The sequence below is a fragment of the Oncorhynchus tshawytscha genome, linkage group LG09, assembly GCF_018296145.1.
Source record: "Oncorhynchus tshawytscha isolate Ot180627B linkage group LG09, Otsh_v2.0, whole genome shotgun sequence".
In the NCBI taxonomy this organism is placed as follows: domain Eukaryota; kingdom Metazoa; phylum Chordata; class Actinopteri; order Salmoniformes; family Salmonidae; genus Oncorhynchus; species Oncorhynchus tshawytscha.
The window spans coordinates 11,270,109-11,294,067 of NC_056437.1; the positions used below are offsets into that span (position 1 = coordinate 11,270,109).

Genomic DNA, 23,959 nt, shown 5'->3' on the forward strand with positions numbered 1-23,959 from the left:
ATATATATATATATATATATCACCAGAGTACAGTGTAGCTCGCTATCGATAGACAAAATAGCAAGGGAACTTAACCAATTAAGTCAAGCTGCTGGTTATCATGTTGTGGGAACACGGTTGTGTCAGTTCACTTTCAAATGTCAAAATCTCAACTGTCAGAAGTTGAACTATAGACAATAAATGCAGTTATAAAGAGTGGAAGTGATGGGAATGCCTAAGGCTGAAGGCATCACATCATATTCAAGGAAACCATATTAGGGCAAAAGCCAAGACAATATTCTAAAAGTTGGATATATACTATAGATAAATAAGGTGCAACTATTCCTCAATGAATTATTCTACTTGATTTACACAATGCTAAAAAAAAAAAACTACTGTAAAGTTATCATTCGGGTCAAATCACAGAAAGGTCCTACTGTTTTACAGCTAGTATAGATGGGTGAAGAGTGACACGTTGAGAAGGCATATCTAGGATCAGGTCCACACTGTCCATATAATCTTCATCATTATGATCTAAAAGGCTAAACTGACCCTAGATCAGCACTCCTACTCAGAGACACTTGAATACAGGCACAGGTCAAGAAGAGTCATCTCTCATATACTGTCCGTCTCTCAACATCATGAAACCGACGTTAGTCAGCTGCTCACAGTATATCGTCCTCCACTGTCCGTGTCCCCATAACGGGCTCAAACCAGTGACCACCCTCCTTGACAACGTATTGAGCTATACAAAAGGATCCAATTGGATGGCTCCATCGACGACATTTCAAGCTAGCTGTGGAGTGACCTTACGGCACGTTCTTAACTCTGTGACAACGACAACACTAGACGATGGGATTATTAGGATAAGGACATGAGGATCTGGATGGTAGCATTGAGGTTAAAGGTGGGTCAGGGATTAAATGGGGGTCAGTGAACTGAATTTGTTACCCCATACAGTAGGAGGTTAAATGGGGGTCAGTTAAATGTGTGACCCCATACAGTAGAAGGTTAAATGTGGGTCAGTTAAATGTGTTACCCCATAAAGTAGGAGGTTAAATGGGGGTCAGTTAAATGTGTTACCCCATACAGTAGGAGGTTAAAGGGGATCAGGGAGCAGTAGGAGGTTAAAGGGGGATCAGGGAGCAGTAGGAGGTTAAAGGGGGATCAGGAGGAGGTTAAAGGTGGGGTCATAGAGTAGATTATATATCTTTAAAGAACCCCTTGTTTGGAACTTCCATGGTGTCAAAGGTGCTTTGATACATACAGTGCCTTCAGAAAGTATTCACACCTCTTGACTATTTCCCACATCTTGTTGTGTTACAGCCTGAATTTAAAATGGATTAAATGTAGATTTTTTTGTCAATTGCCGACACACAATACCGAATAATGTCAAAATGGATTTACAGTACAAGTCAAAAGTTTGGACACACCTACTCATTCAAGGGTTTTTCTTTATTTTTTACTATTTTCTACATTGTAGAATAATAGTGAAGACATCAAAACTATGGAAATGACACATGGAATCATGTAGTAACCAAAAAAAGTGTTAAACAATTCAAAATACATTTTATATTTGAGATTCTTCAAAGTAGCCACCATTTGCCTTGAAGACCGCGTTGCACACTCTTGGCATTCTCTCAACTAGCTTCATGAGGTAGTCACCTGGAATGCAATTCAATTAACAGGTGTGCCTTATTAATTTGTGGTATTTCATTCCTTCTTAATGCGTTTGAACCAATCAGTTGTGTTGTGACAAGGTAGGGGTGGTATACAGAAGATAGCCCATTTTGGTAAAAGGCCAAGTCCATATTATGGCAAGACCACCTCAAATAAGCAAAGAGAAATGACAGTCCATCTTTACTTTAAGACATGAAGGTCAGTCAATTCAGAAAATGTCAAGAACTTTGAAAGTTTCTTCAAGTGCAGTTGCAAAAACCATCGAGCGCTATGATGAAACTGGCTCTCATGAGGACCGCCACAGGAATGGAAGACCCAGAGTTACCTCTGCTGCAGAAGATAAGTTCATTAGAGTTACCAGCCTCAGAAATTGCAGCCCAAATATATGCGCTTAGTGGGACTATCATTTGTTTTTCAACAGGACAATGACCCAAAACACACCTCCAAGATGTGTAATGTCTATTTGACCAAGAAGGAGAGTGATGGAGTGCTGCATCAGATGACGTGGCCTCCACAATCACCCGACCTCAACTCAATTGAGATGGTTTGAGATGAGTTGGACCAAAGAGTGAAGTAAAAGCAGGGGGTCATTGTGGAGGCCACGTCATCTGATGCAGCCCTCCATCACTCTCCTTCTTGGTCAAATAGCCATTACACATCTTGGAGGTGTGTTTTGGGTCATTGTCCTGTGCTCAGTATATGTGGGAACTCCTTCAAGACTGTTGGAAAAACATTGCAGGTGAAGCTGGTTGAGAGAATGCCAAGAGTATGCAAAGCTGTAATCAATGCAAAGGGTGGCTTTGAAGAATCTAAAACATATTTTGATTTGATTAACAGTTTTTTGGTTACTACATGATTCCATATGTGTTATTTCCATAGTTTTGATGTCTTCACTATTATTCTACAATGTAGAAAACAGTAAAAAATAAAGAAAACCCTTGAATGAGTAGGAGTGTCCAAACTTTTGACTGGTATTGCACGTTGTTAGAAAGTATTTGAAATTAATAAAAAATGTAAAGCTGAAATGTCTTGAGTCAACAAGTATTCAACCCCTTTGTTATGGCAAGCATAAATAGGTTCATGTTACATAATACGTGGCATGGACTCACTCTAGTGCAATAATAGTGAATCATAGTAAAAAAAACATGATTTTTGAATGACTACCTCATCTATGTACCCCACACATACAATTATCTGTAAGGTCCCTCAGTTGAGCAGTGAATTTCAAACACAGATTCAACCAATGCCTCGCATAAAAGGGCACCGATTAGTAGTTGGGTAAAAAAAAGCAGACATTGAATATCCCTTTGAGCATGGTGAAGTTATTAATTACACTAATTACACCCAGTCACTACAAAGATAGAAGCGTCCTTCCTAACTCAGTTGCTGGAGAGGAAGGAAATCGCTCAGGGATTTCACCATGAGGCCAATGGTGACTTTAAAACAGTTACAGTGTTTAATGGCTGTGATAGGAGAAAACTGAGGATGGATCAACAACATTGTAGTTACTCCACAATATTAACATAATTTACAGAGGGCAAAGAAGGAAGCCTGTACAGAATAAAAATAATCAAAAACATGCATCCTGTTTGCAATAAGGCACTAAAGTAAAAAAGCAAAAAATGTGCCCCCCCCCAAAAAAGCAATTACCTTTTTTTGTCCTAAATATAAAGTGTTATGTTTGAGGCAAATCCAATACAACACATTATTGAATACCACTCCATATTTTCAAGCATAGTGGTGGCTGCATCATGCTCTGGGTATGCTTGTAATTGTTAAGGACTGGGGAGTTTTCAGGATAAAAAATAAATGGAATGGTGCTAAGCACTGGCAAAACCTTGTTCAGTTTGCTTTCCACCAGATACTGGGAGATTAATTCACCTTTCAGCAGGACAATAACCTAAAACAAAAGGCCCCATCTAGACTGGAGTTGCTTACCAAAAATACAGTGAATGTTCCCGAGTGGCCGAGTTACAGTTTTGACTTAAATCTACCTAAAACTTTATGGAAAGACCTGAAAAGGGTTGTTTAGCAATGAACAACCACCAATTTGACAGAGCTTGAATGATTTTGAAAATGATAATGGGCAGATGTTGTACAATCCAGGTGTGGAAAGCTCTTAGAGACTTACCCAGAAAGTCTGTACTCGCTGCCAAAGATGCTTGTATCTCCAACAAATTGACTCAGGGGTGTAAATACTTACGGAAATGAGATATTTCTATATTTAATTTTCAATACATTTTCAAAAAAAGTCTAAAAAACATGTTTTCACTTTGTTGGGTATTGTGTGTAGATGGGTGAGAATTTTTTTATATTTAATATATTTCGAATTCAGGATGTAACAACCAAATGTGGAATAAATCAAAAGGGTATAAATACTTTCTGAAGGCACTGTATAGGCTTCAAAATTGAATTCTCCAATTTCAAACATGTTTTGGGGAAATGTCACCCACTCTTTCTTTAAACAAAATAAATATCTTAGTTCAGTAGACGTGAACTAGGACTTAACCTGTGGAAACTGATGATTTGACCTGAATGTATGCTTTACAGTACCATTCACTATTGGTTACCAATATATTAACATCTATTCTATGGGACCAGTGACTAATTTTAAAGTTCAGCCATTTACATTTTTTTGGGATGTAACACAAACGGTGATGTATATAAACCCTGGATTGCTGATGCTATGTATTGGCCAATGAGAGGCTTTGAAGCCACCGGTCGGCCATATTGGCCCTCCACAGAAGAAGCAGTCCATAGAAATGAATGGAATTCTACAGTATTAAAATAGAATGATTCAAGGTCAAAATTAAATGTATTTAAGTATTTTTGTTGCTGTAGTAGGGAAAGTAACATTAGCACTTTCAAAACATTATACTTTAATGAAAATGTTTTTATATATATATTTTTTCAAATTTTATTTTTATGTTTAGCTCACATAATATAATAACAAAAATATGCATTAACATGTCTAATATACTGAACAAAAATATAAATGCAACATGTAAAGTGTTGGTCCCATGTTTCATGAACTGATATAAATTATATGTTCCAAATGCACAAAAGCTTTTTCTCAGATTTGTTTTTACATCCCTGTTAGTGAGCATTTCTCCTTTGCCAAGATAAACCATCCACTTGACAGGTGTGGCATATCAAGAAGCTGATTAAACAGCATGATCATTACACAGGTGCACCTTGTGCTGGGGACAACAAAAGGCCACTCTAAAATGTGCAGTGTTGTTACATAACACAATGCCACAGATGTCTCAAGTTTTGAGGGAGTGTGCAATTGGCATGCTGACTGCAGGAATATCCACTAGAGCTGTTGCCAGAAGTCCACCAGAGCTGTTGCCAGATAATGTTATGTTAATTTCTCTACCATAAGATGCCTACAAGGTTATTTTATAGAATTTGGCAGTATGTCCAACCAGTCTCACAACCGCAGACCACGTGTAGCCACACCAGCCCAGGACCTCCACATCTGGCTTCTTTACCTGCGGGAGCATCTGAGACCAGCCAACTGGACAGCTAATGAAACAGGAGTATTTCTGTCTGTAATAAAGACATTTTGTTGTGAAAAACTCATTCTGATTGGCTGGGCCTGGCTCGCCAGTGGGTGGCGCAGGCTCCCAAGTGGTTGGGCCCTGCCCAGTCGTGAAATCCGTAGATTTGTGCCTAATTTATTTATTTAAAATGACTGATTTCCATATGAAGTGTAACTCAGTACAATCGTTGAAATTGTTGCATGTTGCATTTATATTTTTGTTCAGTATAGAATAAACATGGCAAAAACAAATGTAGACTTTAGAAATGCATTTCTATAGCTTCCAAAATATGTTTTCAACGGTGGGGGAGTTCCAAGATGGAGGCGGGGTGGCTTCAACACAATGGTGGGGGAGAGCCAAGATGGAGGTATGGCGGCTTCAAAACAGCGCTCCCTGTCAGTCATCTAGTGTATATATAAATCATTGAACACAACCTATTGTTTCCAATATGTTACACTTAAAAGCTAACAATGCTCCAAAAGGTGACAATTCCTTTGACTTAGTTTTTTATGTTTACATCTTCTTTTTTTTTGCAGCCTATTTTTGATACCCAACATCAATATCCATACAACCTAATGTTATGGTCTCTAGCACAGTGACTACAATGTTAGGCCACAGTTCTCTTCTCTTCCATCTCTTCCTATAGGTCATTTTTGGTCTCAAGTATTTCTTTGTCTTCCTCATTCTGATTTTTACTACTCTGTGATAGGTCAGAGGCATATCCTCTCTCCACCTCCATGCCGTTGCTGGATAGGTCCATCCCTCTATCGGTCATTGTCACGACATCCAACGAGCCAATAAGAAGCTGAGCTGAGGTTTCTATTGCTGGAGTGGTGCTAGTGTCTGTTGTTCTGCTGTTGGTAACAGTCCTGCATGGGGATGAGAGGGTGAAAGGTCAGTGTCCATCACCATAGGAACATACTGGGGGAAAACATGCCGAAGGAAGAGGCTGAGAGGGAGGGAAAGAAGTAGGAATGGAGAGAGAGACGGGAGAGAGATGGGACAGGGAAAGGAGAAGAGAGGGATGCAAGATCTTAGTAAACAAAATTACGTTGAAAATATGTCTTTTAGACATCTAGTTGCTGAATCCACGTTGAAAATATGTATTTTCCGGACTTTGAAAATACATATTATACAGGGCATTGAAATCGGGTGCATTTCAGGTGTGGAATGAAAGGTGAAAATACATCTTTCCCGGACGTTGAAAAGGCTTCAATTACAGACATTGAAAAGACATTAAAATACTTGTTTTTTCAGACATTGATTCTATGGCCAACTTTCATATGCATATACACTACCGTTCAAACGTTTGGGGTCACTTAGAAATGTCCTTGTTTTTGAAAGAAAATAACCTTTTTTGTCCATTAAAATAACATCAAATTGATCTGAAATACAGTGTAGACATTGTTAATGTTGTAAATGACTATTGTAGCTGTAAACGGCTGATTTGTAATGGAATATCTACATAGGCTTACAGATGCCCATTATGAGCAACCATCTCTCCTGTGTTCCAATGGCACATTGTGTTAGCTAATCCAAGTTTAGCATTTTAAAAGGCTAATTGTTGATTAGAAAACCCTTTTGCAATTATGTTAGCACAGCTGAAAACTGTTGTTCTGATTAAAGAAGCAATAAAACAAACCTTCTTTAGACTAGATGAGTCTCTGGAGCATCAGCATTTATGGGTTCGATACAGGCTCAAAATGGCCAGAAACAAAGAACTTTCTTCTGAAACTCTTCAGTCTATTCTTGTTCTGAGAAATGAAGGCTATTCCATGTGAGAAATTGCCAAGAAACTGAAGATCTCGTACAAGGTTGTGTACTACTCCCTTCACAGAACAGCACAAACTGGCTCTAACCAGAATAGAAAGATGATCGGGAGGCCCTGGTGCACAACTGAGCAAGAGGACAAATATATTATTGTCTAGTTTGAGAAACAGATGCCTCACAAGTCCTCAACTGGCAGCTTCATTAAATATTACCCGCAAAACACCAGTCTCAACGTCAACAGTGAAGAGGCGACTCCGGGATGCTGGCCTTCTAGGCAGAATTCCTCTGTCCATTGTCTGTGTTCTTTTACCCATCTTTTCTTTTTATTGGGCAGTCTGAGATATGGCTTTTTCTTTGCAACTCTGCAAAGAACTCAGACACTGTGTTTTCTGATCAATTTGATGTTATTTTAATGGACAAAAATGTTGCTTTTCTTTCAAAAACAAGGAAATTTCTCAGTGACCCTAAACGTTTGAATGGTAGTGTACATTCTCAATGAAGTATGCATTATGTCACAATATTTTTCAAGCCTCTTTATTATATGAAAAAGGAACTCAAGATTACAACAGAATATTTATTCTGTCACATGCACTTATTTATGTGAGCTTTTTCAAAAGCTTTAAAATGTGCTATTCTTGCTATGACTGTGATATTTTGTGGTTTATCTACTTAAGTTGAATGCACTGGCTGTAAGTCGCTCTGGATAAGAGCGTCTGCTGAATGACCAAAATGTAAATGTAAAAACAAACACTTGCAAAGCATGCAGGGTATTATTCTAATGAGCCCCGCCCCAAACAAGTACATATTTGGTCAGTATGGACCAGATCCAAATCTGAAGAAATCATAGATGTTTATGCTATGTTTCATCAATTTGAACATTACAGTACAGTAGAGCACAATACAGTATGGTACAGTACAGTAAACTACAGTACAGTAGAGTACAGTACAGTAGAGTTTCATTCAATAGAGTAGAGTACATTAAGAATAAAGTAGGGTACAATACAGTAGAGAGGGTGGGGTGAGTTGAACCAAATGGGTAAGCTGATGTTCTATACATCAGTTGGGATCTATATAAGCTTCAATATAAGGTCATAAAACTAGCATGAAAGTGCTTCATTGTAGCTGTGGGCTAATAGTCAAAATGTTGAGCCAATGGCCATGGGGTAAGTTGAGCCAATGGCCATGGGGTAAGTTGAGCCAATGGCCATGGGGTAAGTTGAGCCAATGGCCATGGGGTAAGTTGAGCCAATGGCCATGGGGTAAGTTGAGCCAATGGCAAATTGAGTAAATTCAAGTTGTTTTCTTCCCAAGCGTAATGCAAGGTATTATCACTGGGATATATTGGCCAATGTTAAAAGTGTTTACAAAAGTACAAAGTGTTTTGTTATTTGTTCAAAGATGCTTAAAATTATTAAAATACAAAAAAAAGTGATTGTGTTGAATTGTGTATGGGAAAAAAATACAGATATAGTTTTTTAAAAGGTAGTGGTAATATTTCATTCAGTACATAAATGTGTAGGCGGCTTAACTTACCCATTCCCCTTTTTTTGGACAAACTATGTTTTCAAAACAGTAATGTTTACAAGAATTCAGATTTTTTTCCAGGGATACACAATATCCTGAAATATGTGTAGATATCTTTATTAGAAAGAATACTATATTTCCCTTGATGAAGTGAAGCTGAATGTAAAAAATGGCTCTACTTCACTCTACTTTATTATTATTATTTTATATATATACACTGCTCAAAAAAATAAAGGGAACACTAAAATAACACATCCTAGATCTGAATGAATTAAATATTCTTATTAAATACTTTTTTCTTTACATAGTTGAATGTGCTGACAACAAAATCACACAAAAATGATTAATGGAAATCAAATTTATCAACCCATGGAGGTCTGGATTTGGGCTGTGCGGCCCCCCAAAGAAATTCCACCCCACACCATGACTGACCCACTGCCAAACCGGTCATGCTGGAGGATGTTGCAGGCAGCAGAACGTTCTCCACGGCGTCTCCAGACTCTGTCACGTCTGTCACATGTGCTCAGTGTGAACCTTCTTTCACCTGTGAAGAGCACAGGGCGCCAGTGGCGAATTTGCCAATCTTGGTGTTCTCTGGCAAATGGCAAACGTCCTGCACGGTGTTGGGCTTTAAGCACAACCCCCACCCGCATGGAGTCTGTTTCTGACCGTTTGAGCAGACACATGCACATTTGTGGCCTGCTGGAGGTCATTTTGCAGGGCTCTGGCAGTGCTCCTCCTGCTCCTCCTTGCACAAAGGCGGAGGTAGCGGTCCTGCTGCTGGGTTGTTGCCCTCCTACGGCCTCCTCCACGTCTCCTGATGTACTGGCCTGTCTCCTGGTAGCGCCTCCATGCTCTGGACTCTACGCTGACAGACACAGCAAACCTTCTTGCCATAGCTCGCATTGATGTGCCATCCTGGATGAGCTGCACTACCTGAGCCACTTGTGTGGGTTGTAGACTCCGTCTCATGCTACCACTAGAGTGAAAGCACCGCCAGCATTCAAAAGTGACCAAAACATCAGCCAGGAAGCATAGGAACTGAGAAGTGGTCTGTGGTCACCACCTGCAGAACCACTCCTTTATTGGGGGTGTCTTCCTAATTGCCTATAATTTCCACCTGTTGTCTATTCCATTTGCACAACAGCATGTGAAATTGATTGTCAAACAGTGTTGCTTCCTAAGTGGACAGTTTGATCTCACAGAAGTGTGATTGACTTGGAGTTACATTGTGTTGTTTAAGTGTTCCCTTTATTTTTTTGAGCAGTGTGTATATATATATATATATATATATATATATATATATATATATATATATATATATATATATATATATATACACACATACATACATACATACAGTGCCTTGCGAAAGTATTCGGCCCCCTTGAACTTTGCGACCTTTTGCCACATTTCAGGCTTCAAACATAAAGATATAAAACTGTATTTTTTTGTGAAGAATCAACAACAAGTGGGACACAATCATGAAGTGGAACGACATTTATTGGATATTTCAAACTTTTTTAACAAATCAAAAACTGAAAGATTGGGCGTGCAAAATTACTCAGCCCCCTTAAGTTAAAACTTTGTAGCGTCACCTTTTGCTGCGATTACAGCTGTAAGTCGCTTGGGGTATGTCTCTATCAGTTTTGCACATCGAGAGACTGAAATTTTTTCCCATTCCTCCTTGCAAAACAGCTCGAGCTCAGTGAGGTTGGATGGAGAGCATTTGTGAACAGCAGTTTTCAGTTCTTTCCACAGATTCTCGATTGGATTCAGGTCTGGACTTTGACTTGGCCATTCTAACACCTGGATATGTTTATTTTTGAACCATTCCATTGTAGATTTTGCTTTATGTTTTGGATCATTTTCTTGTTGGAAGACAAATCTCCGTCCCAGTCTCAGGTCTTTTGCAGACTCCATCAGGTTTTCTTCCAGAATGGTCCTGTATTTGGCTCCATCCATCTTCCCATCAATTTTAACCATCTTCCCTGTCCCTGCTGAAGAAAAGCCACCACCATGTTTGACAGTGGGGATGTTGTGTTCAGGGTGATGAGCTGTGTTGCTTTTACGCCAAACATAACGTTTTGCATTGTTGCCAAAAAGTTCAATTTTGGTTTCATCTGACCAGAGCACCTTCTTCCACATGTTTGGTGTGTCTCCCAGGTGGCTTGTGGCAAACTTTAAACAACACTTTTTATGGATATCTTTAAGAAATGGCTTTCTTCTTGCCACTCTTCCATAAAAGGCCAGATTTGTGCAATATACGACTGATTGTTGTCCTATGGACAGAGTCTCCCACCTCAGCTGTAGATCTCTGCAGTTCATCATGGGCCTCTTGGCTGCATCTCTGATCAGTCTTCCCCTTGTATGAGCTGAAAGTTTAGAGGGACAGCCAGGTCTTGGTAGATTTGCAGTGGTCTGATACTCCTTCCATTTCAATATTATCGCTTGCACAGTGCTCCTTTGGATGTTTAAAGCTTGGGAAATCTTTTTGTATCCAAATCCGGCTTTAAACTTCTTCACAAAAGTATCTCGGACCTGCCTGGTATGTTCCTTGTTCTTCATGATGCTCTCTGCGCTTTTAACGGACCTCTGAGACTATCACAGTGCAGGTGCATTTATACGGAGACTTGATTACACACAGGTGGATTGTATTTATCATCATTAGTCATTTAGGTCAACATTGGATCATTCAGAGATCCTCACTGAACTTCTGGAGAGAGTTTGCTGCACTGAAAGTAAAGGGGCTGAATAATTTTGCACACCCAATTTTTCAGTTTTTGATTTGTTAAAAAGTTTGAAATATCCAATAAATGTCGTTCCACTTCATGATTGTGTCCCACTTGTTGTTGATTCTTCACAAAAAAATACAGTTTTATATCTTTATGTTTGAAGCCTGAAATGTGGCAAAAGGTCGCAAAGTTCAAGGGGGCCGAATACTTTCGCAAGGCACTGTACATATATATTTATTTTTACTCTACTATACTATACTTTTCTGTATTGTACTGTATTGTACTATACTTTTCTTTATTGTACTGTGTATTGTACTAAGCTGTGCCATACTGTACTTTGCTACTGTACTGTGTACTATATTGTACTCTACTCTGCTCTACTGTGTTCTACTATACTCTGCTGTGCTTTACTGTACTGTGTACTGTACTCTGCTGTGCTCTACTGTACTGTATTGTACTGTACTCTACTGTACTGTACTCTACTGTGCTTTACTGTGTGTATTGTACTGGACTCTGCTGTGCTCTACTGTACTGTACTGTAATGTACTCTACTGTACTCTGCTGTACTGTATTGTACTGTACTCTACTGTCCTGTGAACTGTACTGTACTCTACTGTACTCTGCTGTACTGTATTGTACTGGACTCTGCTGTGCTCTACTGTACTGTACTGTAATGTACTCTACTGTACTGTATTGTACTGTACTCTGCTGTGCTGTACTGTACTGTGTACTTTACTGTAATGTACTCTACTGTGCTCTACTGTACTGTACTGTAATGTACTCTACTGGACTCTGCTGTACTATATTGTACTGTACTCTGCTGTGCTCTACTGTACTATTGTACTGTACTCTGCTGTGCTCTACTGTCCTGTGCACTTTATTGTACTGTACTCTGCTGTACGCTATGGTCCTATACTGTACTATATTGTACTGTACACTGCTGTGCTCGACTGTACTGTGTACTGTACTGCATTGTACTGTACTGTACTCTGCTGTACTCTGCTGTACTGTATTATACTGTACTCTGCTGTGCTCTACTGTACTGTAATGTACTGTGCTCTACTGTACTGTGTACTGTACTCTGCTGTGCTCTACTGTACTGTGTACTGTACTCTGCTGTGCTCTACTGTACTATATTGTACTGTACTCTGCTGTGCTCTACTGTACTGTGTTGTACTGTACTCTGCTGTGCTCTACTGTACTGTGTACTATACACTGCTGTGCTCTACTGTACTGTGTACTGTACTCTGCTGTACTGTGTACTGTACTTTACTCTGCTGTGCTCTGTACTGTACTGTACTGTGTACTGTACTCTGCTGTGCTCTACTGTACTCTGCTGTGCTCTACTCTACTATATTGTACCGTACTCTCCAAACGTATGAAACATAGAAGTCTATGATTGCTTTTTGGTGAGGACCAAATCTGAACCAATTATAGATGTCTACGTTTGGGCCAAATAAAGGCCAGACCGGACCAGTTCTGAATCAAACATAGACGTCTATGATTGGTTCAGATTTGGTCTGGTCTGGACTAAAAATCTACATCCTTGGACATGAAAATCAAGGCCGGGCCAGACTGCACCAAAAAAAGACGTTGCTGTTGGTAAATGCTTAGCGGGGGTGGGGGTGGGGGGAGGCACAGAACTAAATACTAATATAAGATATTATAATGTATCTCTATGGACTCACATTCCGTGTCGGAGGACGTGGCGTTCCCACTCTATGTTGTTGGTGAAGCAACGACCACAGAACTCACAGGGGAAACGCTTCTCAGCGGAGGCAGACACACTGCTGCTGCTAGGTGAAACCACAGGGACATCTGGGGAACAGACAGCGATCAGCATGATGAGGGGTTAATATCAGACATACAGCAATAACACAGATATAACAGGCCCCCAGTCACATCACATTACTGATCAGTGACAGGGTTGTGTTCATTAGGGCACATGTAACAAAACGTTTTGAAACAGTCCCTCCCTGATTCAGTCAGTTTTCTTCTGTTTGGTGCCTAATGAACACAGCTCAAAGATTCTTGTTTACCTTTAGGAAAATGCTTTTCTGCCACTCCCCCTTCCTCTTCCTCCTCTAGGTCTTCATCTCTACAGTCCTCCATCATCTCTTCTTCCATGACCGTTCCATCTTCCTCTCTCTCCTCTTCCTCCTCGGCGCTACTGCGAATCTCCTTTAAAGCATCCAGCTGATCCAGATTGACCCGCCCCATCGACTCAAAGTTACGGATCACCTGATCAACAAGAGAAAGACAGAGGTATCAGCAGTATGTTCTTACTGCTGTCAAGTTGTTGTTTTACTTGTCTCCTCGTAAAACCCAGAAAAATGGCCCCTCTGGGATGAATTCAGCTTATTGGATTGACTTTATTAGAATTAAACGTGATGTTTTCTTTTGCATCTATTCATGTTTAACGATACTGTATAACACCATGATTCAACGTGAAGCACAATTTCTATAATTTACGAGCACCACAAACCATGATTGATAAGTATCATGTCAGAAAATAATGATATGATTGGCTTTTAGTACAAACAATGAGTTCAAGGAACAGGAGCTTCTTAGTCTTCCCTTAAAAAACAGCTAGCGTCATCTGAGCCCTTTTAATGTCACTTCAACCTCATGAAAGGCCATCTGCACTCGTTCAGCATCTCATGCATTATCCCCATTTAGGGACTATGGGAAATGAAACCTATTCTTTGTGATATGCACTCAGAATAGATAGCAGGGTGTATGTGTGTGGGATGTGAATCATCTTGCTTGGTTTACTTTGTATGACTTCAGATCCTTTTTCCAGATAAGCACATTTTATCTGCATGTAATGGAGGTTTAATAAATTCTATGATAAAGTACTGAAATAACTCAGAACTTATTAGACACGGATATAAAATGCACTGAGACCTCTTGAAGCCATCTCTGAGAAGAAGGGATGCCAAAACAGAATTGTATACAAGTTGGCACGATCTTGTGATATTCTCAGGATGACATCCTTAGAGAACTGCCTATTTTAAAAAGCAAGTAGGTAATTTTGGATTTTTTTTAAAGCCGACCCATCCCCAGGACACGTACAGCTGAATTAAAGATTGATGTGTAGGCTACCCCAAAGTAAAAATAAATAAAAAGATGAACAGGAAGAGCATGGGTCAAGGCAGAGTATGATGGGAGTTGGAGTTCAGACCACATCGTGGAGGGGTGTGAGCCACAGAGTGAAAACAAGACTATACTATAATATCAACACACTTCCCATATTGACAGGATGAAGTTTCTTGCATATGTGCCAGCCAGACAGGCTGCATGATGGGAGTTGTAGTTCTGGTGTCTGACTTACCTTGTGCTCGTCTCGGAGATGTTCCTCCAGCTGGTAACGCTGCCTGCTGTCGTAGTAACACAGCTGGCACTGGTAGGGTTTCATCTCGTTATGCTTGGTGATGTGCAGCTGCAGGCTCTGGTCGCTGGAGCAGGTGAAGGTGCACTTGTGGCAGCGGAACACCACACCCGCCAGGTGGCGAGACAGCTTGGAGCGGGACACCTCCAGGGGTACCACACGCTCCTCTGTGGGGGTGAGGAAGAGGGGGGAGAGAGAAAGAAAGAGATAATGACTATTGTGTAAACACCATAACACTTACAACTGTGAAGTCATATCTTAGCACAGGAGGTTGGTGGGACCTGGGGAGGAGGGGCTCCTGGTAATGACTGGGGCGGAATCAGTGGTATGGTATCAAATACATTAACCACATGGTTTCCATGGTTTCCATGTGTTTGATGCCATTCCATTTGCTCCGTTCCAGCCATTATTATGAGCCGTCCTCCCCTCAGCAGCCTCCACTGTATCTTAGTAAGTGTAGCTAATCACTTTGGTTTGCGACAATATAGTGTAATGCCCCGGAACTCTGAGGCTAGTACAGCTGTGACTTTAAGCTCAATAAGATCATGACACCTGGCACTAAGAGATATTTCCCTCTGAATTGTCTTATCAATATTTGAGCAGATAAACTATGGCATACCCCTGTGCAGGACGATGTGGTCGATCATATTGCTCTTGTATTTGGTGTGGTAGAGACAGAGTGGACAGCGCAGGTCTTTGTGACCCTCCTCAAGAACCACGGTGTGTCCTGCTTCCACATGCATGGTGAATGCTGACCTGAGAGGAACCGAACAGATGCAGTGAGGCCCAGCGGACAGAAGAAAACAACAAGCACAATCAGTTGCCAAGCAACCATCATAAAACTCCCCCCCAAAATAAGATAAATAAGACCATTTGTCTTTCCTTGATTCCTCATGTCCACTCTCCTCTCCATTTTGTCAGCATGTATTTGCGAGGGACCTTGGATCCTCTCCTCCAATGCGGTTTAAGGAGGAAAGAGGATGTGAGGACTCAAGGAAAGACAAATTTGTTGTCACAGTATCATTCATTTTCTTACTTGGAGCAGGTGAAGAAGGAGCAGTCCTTGCACTTAAACAGCTTCTTCCCTCCGTGTCTGTCTCTGTAGTGGCGGCGCAGGCTCTGCATGTACCCCGAACTGAACTCACAGAACTCACAGGTCAGGATGCCATCCGGACGCGTGTCGGAGGTCGCGCCCTGGGACGGGGTGGTGGGGGAGGTCACATGACTACGAGATGCTAGCTGATAGTGACTGAGCTGCTGCCGTACGTCCGCCGTCTCATGCAGGTACCCAGCGTCTAGAGTGCGGGAAGAGAGAGTGGGGGCTGAGTGTGTATATCGTATAATACACTACCATTCAGCAGACACTTTAATCCAAAATGACTCACAGCACAGTTACAGTACAATTAGTGATTTTTTTATGTGTGTGATCCCTCTGGGAATTGAACCCACAACCGTGGCATTGCTAGTACCACGCTAATGCAAACTAAGCCACACAGGACAATATGGATAAAAACCATGAAGAAATACTGCCTTACAGTAACTTCCTTTTTTATACTGTAGTAATGAATCATCTACTAGTTATTAACAGAGAAAACACCCTGTCAAGAACTCAAACTGTCTGTGAGGATTCACCCAAAGAGCTATAAAAGTAAGCATTGCTTCAGAATCTGGATCTGGAGTATGTTGGGTTTTACTTATAGAATGCCAGAGGATTCCGGAATGGAAATCAAACCCACCACGGCTCTACACACTAAGAATGGGTTCCTCAAGGGTTCTTTGGGAAGAGTGATGGTTCTATGAGGAACCATAATGACTCAAAGAACACTTCGAGCCCTTCAATGGTTCCTTACAGTTCACAAAAGGGTTCTTTGCTCCTTTAGTGCGACCTTGTATGAAACCTTGTATGATTTTTCAAAATGATCAATAAAGAACCTTTGAGATTGAGGAGGGTTCTCTATAGAACCACTCTCCATAAAGGTTCTGTAAAGAACTATTAAAAAGTGTTCTATATAGCCCCAAAAAGGGTTGTAAACCACAGTGAAACCCTTTTTGCAAGAAAAAGTATGTGAACCCTTTGGAATTACCTGGACTTCTGCATAAATTGGTCATACAATTTGATCTGATCTTTATCTAAGTCACAACAATAGACAAACACAGTCTGCTTAAACTAATAACAAACAAACAATGATACGTTTTCATGTCTTTATTGAACACACAGTGTAAACATTCACAGTGCAGGGTTGGGAAAGTATGTGAACCCTTGGATTTAATAACTGGTTGACCCTCCTTTGGCAGCAATAACCTCAACCAAATGTTTTCTGTAGTTGCAGATCAGACCTGCACAACGGTCAAGAGGAATTTTGGACCATTCCTCTTTACAAAAAAACTGTTTCAGTTCAGCAATATTCTTGGGATGTCTGGTGTGAACCACTCAAGGTCATGCCGCAGCATCTCAATCGGGTTGAGGTCAGGACACTGACTGGGCCACTCCAGAAGGCGTATTTTCTTCTGTTGAAGCCATTCTGTTGTTGATTTACTTCTGTGTTTTAGGTCGTTGTCCTGTTACATCACCCAACTTATGTTGAGCTTCAATTGGCGGACAGATAGCCTTACATTCTCCTGCAAAATGTCTTGATAAACTTGGGAATTCCTTTTTCCGTCGATGATAGCAAGCTGTCCAGGCCCTGAGGCAGCAAAGCAGCCCCAAATTATGATGCTCCCTCCACCAGACTTTACAGTTGGATGAGGTTTTGATGTTGTTGTGCTGTGCCTTTTTTTCTCCACACATAGTGTTGTGTGTTCCTTCCAAACACCTCAACTGTAGTTTCATCTGTCCACAGAATATTTCACCAGTAGCGCTGTGTAACATCCAGATGCTCTTTTGCGAACTTATGACGTGCAGCAATGTTTTTTTTGGACAGCAGTGGCTGCTTCCATGGTGTCCTCCCATGAACACCGTTCTTGTTTAGTGTTTTATGTATCGTAGACTCGTCAACAGAGATGTTAGCATGGTCTAGAGAGTTCTGTAAGTCTTTAGCTGACACTCTAGGATTCTTCTTAACCTCATTGAGCATTCTACTCTGTGCTCTTGCAGTCATCTTTGCAGGACGGCCACTCCTAGGGAGAGAAGCAACAGTGCTGAACTTTCTCCATTTATGGACAATTTGTCTTACCGTGGACTGATGAACATCAAGGCTTTTAGAGATACTTTTGTAATCCTTTCCAGCTTTATGCAAGTCAACAATTGGGTTTTCTGAGATCTCTTTTGTTCGAGGCATGGTTCACATCGGGCAATGCTTCTTGTGACTAGCAAACTCAAATGTTGTGAGTGTTTTTTATAGGGCAGGGCAGCTCTAACCAACATCTCCAATCTCATCTCAATGATTGGACTCCAGGTTAGCCGACTCCTGACTCCAACTACGTTTTGGAGAAGTCATTAGCCTCGTGGTTCACATACTTTTTCTAATGTTTAAATTATGTATTCAATATAGACAAGAAAAATACAATAATTTGTGTGTTATTAGTTTAAGCAGACTGTGTTTGTCTGTTGTTGTAACTTTGATGAAGATCCGATCTAATTTTATGAGCAATTCATGCAGAAATCCAGATAATTCCAAAGGGTTCACATACTTTTTCTTGCCACTATATATATAATATTTTATTAATAGTTCTTTATAGAACCTTAGGAAAAGGTTCTTTATAGCACCACAGAGGTTCCATTTAGAACCTTATGAACATGTTTCTTTACATAATCTTCAAAAAAGGTTATATATAGCTCCAAAAAGGGATCCTCTGTGGTAACAAGCCAAATAACCCTTATTTGGCACTATATAGAATCATTTGTTTTTAGTGTGTACTGTACCATCCCAGAACTGTGCATGTGATTGGCACCACAACCACAGTGGATGTCTGCATGTGAAAAATGCACAGTAGCAAGACGAAGCCAGTGAATATGTAGATGAGATGGCAGGTACAGTCAAATTCTTTGAGAAAGTAGTAATCTGTCTTCTTAAATGGTAGTAACAGAAGCCAATAGTTCTGCCCAAGAGCTGTTGAACCGTGCTGAACCACTGTGAGGCAGGAAGGAAGCAGCAGACTCCTTGGGGACTTTAGGAGATCAGCCAAGTGAAATATTTTTACACTAGTATCATGACGACCACAGATATTCAACAGTCAATAACTTTCATAGGAAAACCCTGCACCTAACTACAAGACAGCACAAACACTAGTTGTAACGTTTAGAACTGCTAACGTTCTGCTCTGTTCCCCCTCAATGGTCTGCTGTAGCCAACGGTGACATGGCGGTTGCATTCCACAGTGCTTCTCTGCTCTGCTCTCGGTGTTCCACTTCCACCTAGAGGGAACATTCCATTGTGCCCGCAGCTAGATGACACCTGCCAAGAACATTCTAGAACAGAGCAGGGCGGTCGGTTGGAGGGCCAGGCACCTGACATGCTAGTTTAACACCTCCTGGAACCAGTCATGGGCACAAAAAGAAAGGTGGATTCTGTTTGATCAGGTCTAACAATGTGAATCCTGGGATTTCAGAAGGAGACCATATGTTAGCTCCTATCCCAGTGTTTCTCCTAGTGGTGAGAAGGGCTGCCCTGCTGAGTTATGATGCTCGACAGACTTGAAATGAATGAGGCTTGTACTGGTTGTAATTGAAAATGTGTATTTGTGTCAACAGCACCCAACCCCAAATATTGTGTTTGTATTATTATTGTTTTGTATATATTGTGTTCGTTTAGGAATTTTACTATTTGATGTTAACTGTGTTGTACATTTGTGTACAATTCAGTACATGATTGCATTAAACCTATAAAACCTATTAATACTACTACTTGGGCCGTTTTGTAAAGGGTGTTTTCACACGTCCTTTTCATACAATTTTTGTGAAATCAGTGCGGTTCGCTTAATTTTTTGTGCAGTGTGAACACTCCTAATGAACTCAGAACCCTCAAAAGAGCCCCTGAAGTGAACCAAACTGAGACCATCTCACGTGGTCTGAGTTCGGTTAGCTTCAATTCCACAGTCCTGTTCTCTTTTTCTGTAATGTGAACACAAAGCTGCCCAGGTTCTCTTGTCATTATTCCAGAACCACGCACTAGACTACTGCAATACTGTTTCCCCTGACATAACCCCTCATAATAATGGCACAAAAGAAACGTATGCTCTTTTTGGATATTGATTAGAGATTGTCAAGGATGCAAAGGAATTCCAAAATATGTGTAGAGTTTTGTACTGACACAATGTTCAGATTATTTGTTTTCAATATGTGATCTACAGTATAAACTAGGAGAGCTTAATGAGCTGTTCAATCCATTCGATTACAGGCTCAAAATGGCCAGAAACAAATAACTTATTTCTGAAACTTGTCAGTCTATTTATGTTCTGAGAAATGAAGGCTATTCCTTGAGATAAATTGCCAAGAAACTGAAGATCTTGTACAACGCTGTGTACTACTCCTTTCACAGAATAGTGCAAACTCGCTCTAACCAGAATAGAAAGATGAGTGGGAGGCCCCGGTGCACAACTGAGCAAGAGGACAAGTACATTAGTGTCTAGTTTGAGAAACAGATGCCTCACAAGTCCTCAAATGGCAGCTTCATTAAATAGTACATGCAAAACATCAGTCTCAATATCAACAGTGAAGAGGTGACCCCGGGATGCTGGCCTTCTAGGCAGAGTTCCTCTGGCCAGTGTCTGTATTCTAGGCAGAGTTGCAAAGAAAAAGCCATCCTCCACCAAACTTGACAGTTGGCACTACACACTGGGGGCAGGTAGCGTTCTCTAGGCATCCACCAAACCCAGACTTGTCCGTCAGACTGCCACTCCTGCGGCGGGCCGGACGCATACACGCTGACACGGTCGACAGTTGTACGGGGTTTTCTTCGACACATTGGCTGGCTTCTGGGTTAAGTGAGCAGTGTGTTAAGAAGGCTTGGCAGAGTCGTTGTTTCAGAGGATGCATGGCTCTTGACCTTCGCCTCTCCTCAATCAAAAGGCAAGGGGAGTGTTCTTCCGGGTTTTTTTTTTAAACCCCAGAGTTCACTTTAAACAGGACTGAGATAATCTATTTTAAAAGAGGCGTTCTCCTGTACAGTGCCTTGCAAAAGTATTCACCTTCTTGGCGTTTTTCCTATTTTGTTGCACTACAACCTGTCACGCCCTGGACATAGAGAGGTTTTTATTCTCTATTTTGGTTAGGCCAGGGTGTGACTAGGGTGGGCATTCTAGTTTCTTTATTTCTATGTTGGTGTGGTTCCCAATCAGAGGCAGCTGTCTTATCGTTGTTTCTGATTGGGGATCATATATAATATATATATATATATATATATATATATATATATATTGTCCTTTTTCGTTTGGGTTTTGTGGGTAGTTGTTTTCTGTTTAGTGTCTGCACCTGACAGGACTGTTCCCTCTTTGTTATTTTGTTCGAGTGTTTTGAGTATTAGATTTATCATGAACACTTAGCATGCTGCGTTTTGGTCCACTCCTTCACACGACGATCGTTACACAACTGGTAATTTAAATAGATTTTTATTTGGATTTCATGTAATGGACATACACAAACTAGTCCAAATTGGTGAAGTGAAATTTAAAAAAAGACTTGTTTAAAAAAAAAAGTAAAACTGAAAAGTGGTGGGTGCATATATATTCAACCCCTTTGCTATGAAGCCACTAAATAAGATCTGGTGACACCAATTACCTTCAGAAGTCACATAATTAGTTAAAGTCCACCTGTGTACAATCTAAGTGTCACATGATCTCAGTATATATACACTTCTTCTGAAAGGCCCCAGAGTCTGTAACACCACTAAGCAAGGGGCACCACCAAGCAAGCGGCACCACCAAGCAAGCGGCACCAAGACCAAGGAGCTTTCCAAACAGGTCAGGGAGAAGTATTGATCAGGGAGCACCACATTATAAAAAATGAAAAGAATATGGCACCACAACAAACCTGCCAAGAGAGGGCCGCCCACCAAAACTCACGGACCAGGAAAGGAGGGCATTAATCAGAGAGGCAACAAAGAGACCAAAGATAACGCCGAAGGAGCTCCACAGCGGAGATGGGAGTATCTGTCCATAAGATCACTTTAAGCTGTACACTCCACAGAGCTGGGCTTTACGGAACAGTGACCAGAAAAATGCCATTGCTTAAAGGAAAAAATAAGCAAACACGTTTGGTGTTCACCAAAAGGCATGTGGGAGTCTCCCCAAACATATAGAAGAAGGTACTCTGGTCAGATGAGACTAAAATTGAGGTTTTTGGCCATCAAGGAAAATGCTATGTCTGGCGCAAACCAAAAATCTCTCATCACCCCAAGAACAACATCCCCACAGTGAATCATGGTGTTGGCAGCATCATGCTGTGGGGATGTTTTTCATTGGCAGGGACAAAGGAAACTGGTCAGAATTGAAGGAATGAAGGATGGTGCTAAATACAGGGAAATGATTGAGGGAAACCTGCTTCAGTCTTCCAGAGATTTGAGACTGGGACGGAGGTTTACCTTCCAGCAGGACAAAGACCCTAAGCATACTAAAGCAACATTCAAGTGGTTTAAGGGGAAACATTTAAATGTCTTGGAATGGCCTAGTCAAAGCCCAGACTTCAATCCAATTGAGAATCTGTGGTATGACTTAAAAGATTGCTGTACACCAGCGGAACCCATCCAACTTGAAGGAGCTGGAGCAGTTTTGCCTTGAAGAATGGGCAAAAATCCCAGTGGCTAGATGTGCCAAGCTTATAGAGACATACCCCAAGAGACTTGCAGCTGTAATTGCTGCAAATGGTGACCCTACAAAGTATTGGGGGGGTGATTAGTTATGCACGCTCAAGTTATATGTTGTTTTTTGTCTTATTTCTTGTTTGTTTCACAAGAAAAAATATTTTGCATCTTCAAAGTGGTAGGCATGTTGTGTAAATCAAATGATACAAACCCCCCAAAAATCCATTTTAATTCCAGGTTATAAGGCAACAAACTAGGAAAAATTCCAAGGGGGTGTATACTTTCGCAAGCCAGTCTATATATGAAAACACCCTAAAATAAACGGTATATCAGCGAATAAATTAGGGCTCATTTGAATAAGATATGTTAATCGCAATTACCTTCCTGGTAAAAAAAATTTAAAAAAATAAATCAAACTAAAAACAATCTACGATCAATAAAAGTCTTCCATCTCAGTCTGCTTGGTAATACAGATGGAGCTCTTACCGTCAAGGTTAGAGGTCAGGGGTGTCTGGTGAGGGTCTGAGCCCAGCCTGAGGGGCCTGGTCTGGGGGCCCTGGGTGGTAGCGCCAGCACGAAGCCTGGGGAGGGTCAGGGCCTCCCCATGGTCCCTCAGAGAGTGCTCCTTCAGCTGGCTGATAGTCATTGAGGAGAAGGGGCAGGACAAGCACTTATAGGTGTTCTCGCCTGTAAAATAGTAATAATAATAATAATAATAATAGCAAGTAAAGTAACCCAGAGTCAGAATGGCTCATAATAAAACATGGGTTTTATGTAACCGTTAGAGATTCTCAAGGACCCAAAGACACCTGTATGTGTCATGAATAAATAAAGATCATATCAATATTTCATGTATCTTTTGCAGTTTGATGATAATATATCACTAAATATAATTTCATTAAAGTCACAGTAAAAAAAAACGATGATAGTGTAAAAGAAAGGACTCTCTCTCTTTGGCAAAGCAGCAGAAACGTTGGTCAGAGCGGCTCTCTTTTGAGAGCGGCTTTGTCCAACTTAGTATGGAGTCGAACACGCCAGTCGGTTTTTAGACTCCGAGTCACTCAAGACACGACAATCTGCCGCTCGTCTGACAATTTTCTTTTTTTGACACTTTTTATGATGAGAACCCCGAATCTATTCAAGGGCAAATCGATTGGCTTGATACTATATTGTAAGGCCAAAAGCTTTCAGCTAGACTGACAGAGCCAGTGCCTTTGGCAGCCAACGGACCTGAAAAGAGGGGTGCTGACACTCATTTTCTACTGCTCTACCCTTCAATGACTTTTGCACCTTATCGAGAGAAGCAGCATTCACATGCTACAAGCTATGGATTCCACCGCATACACATGATCCATTACCAAGGCAGCAATCCAAACCCAATCTTTTTCAACTGTCCTGTAATCTGGTTTAATGTCCATTCTAGAATGCCCTTCCAACAAATCAGAAACTAGTTTTCAACACTGCTGTGGTATAATACACTGTAAACAACAGAAGGCGTTTTGAAGAAAACCACCACCAACAGACCATGTTAGAACACTTTCAACATGTAATCAAATGTTAAATGGCTCTGCTTTGGAGTCGATTATCTGAAGCAATTGT

The 23,959-nt window shown here is 40.9% G+C and overlaps 1 protein-coding gene across 3 annotated transcripts in view; it reads right to left on the bottom strand.

Annotated features, from left to right (window-relative positions):
• Positions 1 to 5,144: 5,144 nt before the first annotated feature.
• LOC112257368 (zinc finger protein 462) overlaps positions 5,145 to 23,959 on the bottom strand; it is a 69,253-nt gene continuing 50,438 nt past the window's right edge. For 2 of the 3 annotated variants that reach the window (XM_024430880.2, XM_024430879.2), the window contains exons 7-13: positions 22,847 to 23,047; positions 15,661 to 15,919; positions 15,244 to 15,380; positions 14,568 to 14,791; positions 13,273 to 13,474; positions 12,922 to 13,051; positions 5,145 to 6,073 (exon numbers count right to left, since the gene is read on the bottom strand). In XM_024430880.2, the coding sequence (XP_024286648.1) occupies positions 5,845 to 6,073; positions 12,922 to 13,051; positions 13,273 to 13,474; positions 14,568 to 14,791; positions 15,244 to 15,380; positions 15,661 to 15,919; positions 22,847 to 23,047 (1,382 nt within the window). In that variant the 3' untranslated portion in view covers positions 5,145 to 5,844. The remainder of the gene's footprint in view (positions 6,074 to 12,921; positions 13,052 to 13,272; positions 13,475 to 14,567; positions 14,792 to 15,243; positions 15,381 to 15,660; positions 15,920 to 22,846; positions 23,048 to 23,959) is intronic. The other variant, XM_024430881.2, reaches the window with a different exon arrangement.